Source organism: Priapulus caudatus, unplaced genomic scaffold (genome assembly GCF_000485595.1).
Source record: "Priapulus caudatus unplaced genomic scaffold, Priapulus_caudatus-5.0.1 Scaffold1102, whole genome shotgun sequence".
NCBI classification, from domain to species: Eukaryota; Metazoa; Priapulida; class Priapulimorpha; order Priapulimorphida; family Priapulidae; genus Priapulus; species Priapulus caudatus.
The window spans coordinates 113,536-123,050 of NW_014578163.1; the positions used below are offsets into that span (position 1 = coordinate 113,536).

A 9,515-nucleotide genomic window follows, 5' to 3' on the forward strand; every position below is an offset into this window, starting at 1 on the left:
CTTTGACCTGAAGCCCTAAACGGCACTTTAGTGGGCCCTTTATCCACAATAACAGAAGCCTCTTCATCACTCCAAGGCAAACGAGATGCATATAATCCAATGGGAACTTAGATACCATCCCTAATGAGAGCCGTCTTAATGGACATGGAGCTTTATGGTGTTCGTCATCTGCCATTTCATTAAATGAACTATCTGTTCGCAGGGTAGCATTCGTTTCAGGAAAGGTCATCTTCCCATTATAGACACCAGGCTGTGTGCATTTGTCACAGCCTGAGTAGCCAGAATGAGATTTTACACATTTAACGAAGGCACGAGCAGGAGTATCACAAACAACGGCTGATATCTCTATAGAGTAGTGCTGCCCATCATAATCTAAGCCATTCGTTTGAAGAGGAAGCATTTCATCCACAAAATCCTTTAGGAATTCCTCAGCATCTTTTGGTTTCGTAGTACCGGAGTACAGACCGATTGTAAAAGGCTCAGGTTTTCTTGACTCAACCAACAAACCTAGTATAGGCCAGAACTGTACGCTGCTGCTCTTAAACAATGGAAGTCCATCAATATTTATCTGAAGATTTATGGTGTTCACATTTCTAAGTTTTATATCATGAGATAGCCGTGAAATTATTTGATTAGCAATTCCAAAGTGATAATATAATCCACCAGCAACATTTTTAATTCCTTCCACTTTAGTTGTCGATAACAATGTTCTGGCATCTTTCGGCAGATCTGGATGGAATTGTCTAAGGATTACTAACAATTGCCCTAGCGCAGTGTGAGTTATTTGGTTTTCTACCGCCCAATTATACAATAAAGTATGAAGGTCATCCTTATGCTGCTCTGAATCTTCATCACCATGCACAGAACTATCTGAGACATTACTATTGGAATCATTTAGTGAGTCCCTGTCTTCAATACTAAAAGCATCATCTCCCTCAACATTACTGTCTACTGTTAATTCATGTTCACTACAGCTATCTTCTTCCATGACTGGTGCACTGCTCTCTATTTCTAACTCAGAATGCTTGTGCATGACTGCAAGGTGATCTTCTGCAATATTTTGCAGGTGCTCTTCTACATTTGATTCGATTTTACGCCGTTTTGTCCAGTAAGACATGATTACTCAAACTAACCTAGCACAGGTGAAGTAATAACCTGAAATAAAATAAAAAAATAATAAATGTCAGATATAAAGAAGTCTAGCTGTATGTTGGCTGAGTCTGCTATAGTAATTCATAATCAAAGAATTATCCCAGCCTGGTGGCAGCAGATCTCACCAGCAGCAGATAAAAATCAATACTATTCTTAGATGGTAAAAAATACCTTTCTTGCTTTGTTATTGAGTGAGTGCATGACTATAGCTTACAGATACAATAACATATACGACTCGATCCTTTACACCACAAAGGACAAAATCTAGTCAATACTATAGCCACAAGTTACCTTCTCGCTTTACACTGCGTTGGCAAGAAGAGTATAGATCCAATTTAAGTGTTATACAATTAAGTGATCGACATTACGACATTATATATAAAGTGAACACCTTTACTCATTATGGAGATAGTACTGGAGTAGTCTAGCCGTAGTAATATTAGTAGGCTGTGCCACATATATCTACACTGTATAGGGCCCTAGTACTANTAGTATTGGCACGGTACTGGCCCAATACCGCTTGAACAGTCGGCCCAACACCGCATGCCAGTACTGGCCCCGTATACTCTTGCACAGCGGCGTTGTACTGGGCCGGCATCGGCAACGGTACCGGGCCAGTACCGTGACGGTACCGAGCCAGCATTGTACCGCTGCCGGCATACAGTATTGGCCCATTCTCGGGCCGTTAACATTGGCTGTACCGGGCCAGCAGCGGCCCACTATTCTGCCAATACCCAGCCAACATTGCAATACTGGCCCAGTACCAGCACAATAATGTACCCCATCCCTTCCCCTGTTCCCCTAGTAATTCAGGTACTAAGATAACAGACAAACAAGCAGATATATAGCATATTTATCTGTATTTAGATATTCATACACGTTACAGATTCTCCTTATACATACACACACGCACGCACGGACACACGCACGCACGCACGCACGCACGCACACACACACACACACACACACACACACACACACACACACACATGCACACACCCACACACATACACACACACGCACACACGCATATATATGAGCATGATTTTTTCTACAATGTCAGAATAATATATATATAGCATAATTGCTAAAAACAACCAAATAAATAGCAACACAATACAAAATATTTAAATGTAGAGACTATATGAGGTCGTACAGTTGTATGAGATATTGACTATATGAGATGACTATAGAGACTGTTGAGGTTCTATGAGAATTACAGTTGCACTACATAACCAATTAAGGCCTGCATGCCTCTCTCTCCCTCTCTCTCTTTATATATATATATATATATATATATATAATTTGCCGCATAAAATAGAAAGTAATCAAATTTAAAATGTAAATGAGTAAATGATATCACATGTAAAATAATATAATACTGAAAACGCGAGCAAACAACACCATGTACCCAGTACACATGCAGACAAACCCGTACAACATATATATATATATACATCAATATATAACATATATAACATATATAAAGATTAGATATGTATCAACATCTGAGAAATCCACCTCCAAAATCAAAGTTCAAACAATCGTCTCTGATTCACTCATTATGCTGTCTTCTTGTGCCCTTTCTCTCTCCCTCCTCTTCCTTCCGCCATGCCTATCTCCTGAATTCCTTAGCCATATCATTATTTCTTTTTGAACAGCAGCCACTGTTGCATTTTCTCCTGGCTGCTTTACAGCTGCACCTGAATTACATGAAGAGCAAATAATTTAGATAAATGTGTATATGATAATTGACGTTTGTTAAGTGCACAATTATCGAATCATGATTAACATATATAAACTCTTAAAAGTACAACACTTACAGAAATGAAAGGACAATAGATTTCTTATTAACTTTCCTTTTTCAAATGTTCAAACCTTTAAATGGGATAAAAAAAATCCTAAATATCGAAAGCTATAACTTTGCACACCACAGGTATAAATAATTAATACGTATATGCAAAATTTAATACCTGGGAAAATCTCAAAATGTGATCATTTTATAACTATAATAAATTTGTATCTTCAACTTTCATACTGTGTACATACTTGTAATTGTAGAACAGAGCTGCAGATTTCCAAATGCTCGCTTGGCCGACGTCATTTGACTCTTCCAGCCAATCCTGCCTGCCCAGTTATATAGAAGGGCCACCTCATGTCCGAGTGTGTAGGACATGACTCTGCGTACGAACTCCTTTATACTGCTACCCCCAATGAGGGACAAATGGTGGACCTGTTAATGAAATTGTATATATATTATATATATATATATAGCTAGTATCTACAACTTTTTAAATAACTGACATTTTAATTTATTATTAATTACTCACATACAATATATCTACACAATAATTAAAATATCTTACATATATAGCATGTCATTAAAATACAATGCAGATACAGTAAGGATTAAAAACGTCTATATAGTCACATTTCTACCAAAAATTAACACAAATTAATTACTATATATAAAAACAGAAAACATTGTGATTTGTGACATGGGCTGAATGAATTGTCATGCCGCTGTATAAATTTTTACATCATGGTAACGATAAGCAAAGATATATAGAAATTGTTCAATATATTATAATTATAGGCTCACCAAAGCTCTTCTAACCCCACTGTCATCAAGTTTGCGCTCGAGCTCCTCTACTGCGTTGACGGTATCCAGTGGCAGCTTGATGTCTTCCGGTAGCTCAGATAACGAGCCATCTACTTCCACTTTGGCAAGCACTTTGCCTAGCAACTTTCGCTGTGCTACCTGTGCAGCGGCAATCCCATCGATGGCGGTCTGCATAGTAGCAATCGCCTTCACCATTTCTCTCTCAAAGGCTGAAAAATTAACGTCACATATCTTTATAGAGCATGATCACAAAAGTATAAATATATTGGGACTGCGACCAGCAGCAATATAAGGAGAATTACTATTTGTTGCAAAACTACAGCTGCATTGTAGTGCTCATCTAAGTGTTTTTCTGCTGCTATAGTTCTAGCACTGCTTCTGATAGATACACCTGTCACGGAAATATATACACAATTGTTTTTTTTATTATTTTGCTATATTTACATGATAGAGTTGGACCATTGCGACGGGGAGGTGTAAATGATTGTTCCTCTTGTTGGTGAGGTGGAAGTGCAGATGGTCTGGGTGCTTTCGGCAATTCCTTATTTCTTGGCCTTGTTCCTTGAGCCCCTGCAAAACAAGCATAACACTGCTTAAATTTAAAGAAATGGTAGCAGCACGGTTTCTCTAAAAATATATAATTGGTTCATTGTTAGTGGATACAACTTGTCATAATAAAAATAGCCATTGCCTTTTAATCTACATGCACACAATTACAACCTATATGTAGAGAACATATAAAATGAAGAAACCTCTCATGTAATTAACATATCTTAATTACATTACTAATAAACTATGCAATACTTTTACATTAGATACACATGCATGAAATAGACCCACCTTGTATCCGACTAGCTGATGAAGGCAGGGCGCATGTTATTGCGGCATCATCTTCTTCCTCGCTGTCAGACAACCACTGTGGTGGTTTACGTTTGCGTCTAGTAAAAGAATAACTAAGTATAAACAAAATGTTACAAAGCTAAGATAAATGATTCATTTTCATCCTTACTAATAAAAAATCAGAAAACGGGATAGTAATTAAGTGATCGTATACACACAAATATGTGATAAAGATGGTTTGTTATACACAAATTATCTTTTGATCAAGATGAATGAATGGCTTACTTTCTAGTTCCTGCCTCATCTGCATTCATTTACAGCTATCAATTGTATCTATATATAAGAATACTTGATGCAGACATTTTTGGTCTACATAAATTATCTGGTGATCAAAATGTGCATGAAATGGCTTACTTTCTAGATCCTTCACCATCGTCTGTCTGGACATCGGATGTCTCTTCTGCTCTCTTCACCTTCTTTCGACCATCCTCATAGCTGTCTACAACAAAACATAATCACATTGAGAAAAGGCAGACCTACACAATCATTGGTATAAATATATGACAATTGGCATATAAAACCAATATAATACAGCAATACCCAACTCAACACAAATAATACATTTCTGAAAAAAATGTGTTAGGGAAATTTCATGTTGGAACAGTGCTGACATGAAATAGGAGTCAATGGGATGAGTACACGGCCCTTTATAATTACAGTTAAATCATTAATATCTTATGAATCAATATCTTTATGTAAAATTCTTTTAGAGATAATGTGCACAAAATAAGAAAATTCAATTGAGGCTGAACAACAGACAGTGATTGATGACTGTCTGAATGTGTACGTACCCCATCCGGATATTATATTTTTGATCAGAAAATTGAAACAATGTAGGTACACCGTAAGCAGTATAACAAACTAGTTTAAAAACGTACAACATGTACTCAAAATACTTACGACATGTGCATAATACCCTGATCTTATAGGGACTCCATGTTTTGAGGTCAGGTTCCAGCCTGTCACGCACTGCCTTGCCTATGGCTGAGGATGATTGAAGTGGTGGCCAGTATGCATATTCCTTCTTCAGCCAATTTGAAGCTACTAATTCTACCTCATTGGTGTCCTTGAAGACCACTACAGTGAACATTCTGATAAAAATAATCCTACGCATGAAGATTTGATGACTAATAAGACTCAGTACTACATTACATTATTCAGTAAACTGGAAACAGTCAAAATGGGGCCACCGACTTGAAATGTATATATATAGACCATTGAAACTATGAGACTACTAGATGCATAGTTACTATAATCAAACAGCAAAAAGTGAGTGCCCTATCAAATAATTCAGAATGTATGTATGACGGGCATTGCTACATACACATTTTTAAATGGCAGCAAAACATATTTTCCCCTGATTGCTTGAATTTTAGTGACATGAAGTTGGGCACTAATATTTGTTACTTGATGAATATCAATTTGCCTTGAATCTAATGGATACGTGAAAAAAGCCTCACGTGATAAAAATATCTTATACACAATGTATATTCCTGCTTCACACTTTATTATGTTTTCTACCAAGCCAACGTGTGATCCCACACTCACACAATTGTCAGCACTGTCTATCTTGACACTAAAATTGCTCAACTGCACTTCCTTATACTGTGAGCATGGGAAGTATAATCTTCCAACTGGAAGTGGCCCTTGTATGTGATTTTTTTTTAGGGATGCAACAAAACTTTCTAAGTGGTTCTCATTGTCAATCACAGGTGTCAGGTTAGCTTGTTCTATTAATCGTAAAATCACCTGTTGAAGCACAAAGTTTGGCTTCCTTGGCAACTTTTTAAGCTTACTGAGAAAATTTTCATGTGGAAAAGAAGAGAACCTGTCTAACGGACCATGATTTTTTACATCCTGTGCCAAATGAACTAATCCATGAACATTATAGGTAACCATATTTTCTCCAAACAACTGTGAGTAATGCTGGACAAAGAGGACTAGAAGACTATGAGCGTAGTCGCAGAAACGATTGCACAGTGATGGATTTGCTAGTAGATGTACTCCAACAGAGAGCAATAAGAAATTTTCATATAAGGCTTTAGCTATTTTATCTTTTAGAACTACAGGACCTGTATAAAGCAGGAAAAGTCTAAATTCAGTGGCTTTCCACCGCTCAATTTCAGCCAGGGCCCTTGGTTTTCTAACAAAGTCATTTGTTATATGACGACACATTGCTAGAAGACATTCTGAAATTGCCACTTTGACCTGAAGCCCTAAACGGCACTTTAGTGGGCCCTTTATCCACAATAACAGAAGCCTCTTCATCACTCCAAGGCAAACGAGATGCATATAATCCAATGGGAATTTAGATACCATCCCTAATGAGAGCCGCCTTAATGGACATGGAGCTTTATGGTGTTCGTCATCTGCCATTTCGTTAAATGAACTATCTGTTCGCAGGGGAGCATTCGTTTCAGGAAAGGTCATCTTCCCATTATAGACACCAGGCTGTGTGCATTTGTCACAGCCTGAGTAGCCAGAATGAGATTTTACACATTTAACGAAGGCACGAGCAGGAGTATCACAAACAACGGCTGATATCTCTATAGAGTAGTTCTGCCCATCATAATCTAAGCCATTCGTTTGAAGAGGAAGCATTTCATCCACAAAATCCTTTAAGAACTCCTCAGCATCTTTTGGTTTCGTAGTACCTGAGTACAGACCGATTGTAAAAAGCTCAGGTTTTCCTGACTCAACCAACAAACAAAGTATAGGCCAGAACTGTAGGCTGCTGCTCTTAAACAATGGAAGTCCATCAATATTTATCTGAAGATTTATGGTGTTCACATTTCTAAGTTTTATATCATGAGATAGCCGTGAAATTATTTGATTAGCAATTCCAAAGTGATAATATAATCCACCAGCAACATTTTCAATTCCTTCTACTTTAGTTGTCGATAACAATGTTCTGGCATCTTTCGGCAGATCTGGATGGAATTCTCTAAGGATTACTAACAATTGCCCTAGCGCAGTGTGAGTTATTTGGTTTTCTACTGCCCAATTATACAATAAAGTATGAAGGTCATCCTTATGCTCCTCTGAATCTTCATCACCATGCACAGAACTATCTGGGACATTACTATTGGAATCATTTAGTGAGTCCCTGTCTTCAATACTAAAAGCATCATCTCCCTCAACATTACTGTCTTCTGTTTCATGTTCACTACAGCTATCTTCTTCCATGACTGGTGCACTGCTCTCTATTTCTAACTCAGAATGCTTGTGCGTGACTGCAAGGTGATCTTCTGCAATATTTTGCAGGTGCTTTTCTACATTTGATTCGATTTTACGCCGTTTTGTCCAGTAAGACATGATTACTCAAACTAACCTAGCACAGGTGAAGTAATAACCTGAAATAAAAAATAAAAATAATAAATGTCAGATATAAAGAAGTCTAGCTGTATGTTGGCTGAGTCTGCTATAGTAATTTATAATCAAAGAATTATCCCAGCCTGGTGGCAGCAGATCTCACCAGCAGCAGATAAAAATCAATATTATTCTTAGATGGTAAAAAATACCTTTCTTGCTTTGTTATTGAGTGAGTGACTATAGCTTACAGATACAATAACATATACGACTCGATCCTTTACACCACTGTACTCAATCCCTAATACCGGTATATATATATATATGTAGAATATAGAGTTGACCTAGTACGTACGAAATTAAGTACAATCGCTACACTGCTACAGTTTGACTATAGGGCTATTGTATAGACAAAATCTAGTCAATACTATAGCCACAAGTTACCTTCTCGCTTTACACTGGGTTGGCAAGAAGAGTAGATCCAATTTAAGTGTTATACAATTAAGTGATCGACATTATATATAAAGTGAACACCTTTACTCATTATGGAGATAGTACTGTAGTAGTCTATAGCCGTAGTAATATTAGTAGGCTGTGCCACATATAGCTCTAGTACTATAGCCCGCTTACATTGACTGCCGCTGGCGTCAGCGGCAGTCTGCCGCTGACTGCCAGCGGCAGTCAATGTAAGCGGGCTATAGTACTAGAGCTATGCCACATATATCTACACTGTATAGGGCCCTAGTATATAGTCACTAGAGACTAGAGTAGATTAATTGACATCATATATGTCGGCCTGCTGAGGTCTTGGGTCTAGATATATATATAGCCGTATATATAGCCTGGTTTCGGTATTGTTAGTCCTACCAGGCTCTGTGACTGTTTTACGTGTCTTTCACGTACTATATCACAGCGATACGTACGGTGACTTGTGGCTAAGGTATTGCCAGCGGGCGTTATTCGTTATATTCTATAGTACTAGAGCTAATTATACAGCATCTAGTCATGATGATAGTGTGATTATATAGTGTCGTATACAAAACCTGCTTTCCCTAGTATCAATGCGAAGATTAAGTGCACGAAAAGACAATACTATGTCTATCTTATAGTTTATAATCAATAATAGCTTATGGTTAAAAATATAACTTAATTGTTATTTCTAGATAAATTTTACTTACCAAGAATTGAGTCAAATATTTCGCTGCCGGCAGATTACTGCTTTCACTAGTTTGAAATTTAGCGCGGAAATAAATATACCGATAGGTGGCGTTTTAAGCTCACTTGTTGAAACATTTTTTAACTTTTTTTTTTCATTGAGTATATCATAAATTTACATGTGTGCCCATAACACGACTTCTATATAAACTATATAATTCACAACAAATTATTTTATAATACTGTCATGTATTAAAAATTAAATAGCATATACGTTATATATATATATATATATATATATATATATATATATATATATATAATATATATATATATATATATATATATATATATATATTATTATATATATATTTAT

The 9,515-nt window shown here is 36.8% G+C and overlaps 1 protein-coding gene across 1 annotated transcript; it reads right to left on the reverse strand.

Moving 5' to 3' along the window:
* Window positions 1-2,121: 2,121 nt before the first annotated feature.
* On the reverse strand, window positions 2,122-7,990 carry LOC106815378. Its single transcript, XM_014819832.1, has 8 exons — window positions 7,686-7,990; window positions 5,576-5,766; window positions 5,030-5,114; window positions 4,616-4,713; window positions 4,220-4,345; window positions 3,755-3,984; window positions 3,202-3,385; window positions 2,122-2,855 (listed from the first exon to the last, which is right to left on the reverse strand). Exons 1-8 carry the CDS (start codon window positions 7,988-7,990, stop codon window positions 2,689-2,691), a joined length of 1,386 nt encoding a protein of 461 aa, XP_014675318.1. The 3' UTR covers window positions 2,122-2,688.
* Between the last annotated feature and the right edge of the window lie 1,525 nt (window positions 7,991-9,515).

Coding starts and splice junctions, on each gene's coding strand:
- LOC106815378 (XM_014819832.1), bottom strand. CDS start 7,990: ATGTCTTACTGGACAAAACGGCGTAAAATCGAATCAAATGTAGAAAAG. Junction 4,714..5,029: donor GATGGTGAAGGATCTAGAAA/GTAAGCCATTTC, acceptor TTCTTTTACTAG/ACGCAAACGTAAACCACCAC. Junction 4,346..4,615: donor ATCAGCTAGTCGGATACAAG/GTGGGTCTATTT, acceptor CTTGTTTTGCAG/GGGCTCAAGGAACAAGGCCA.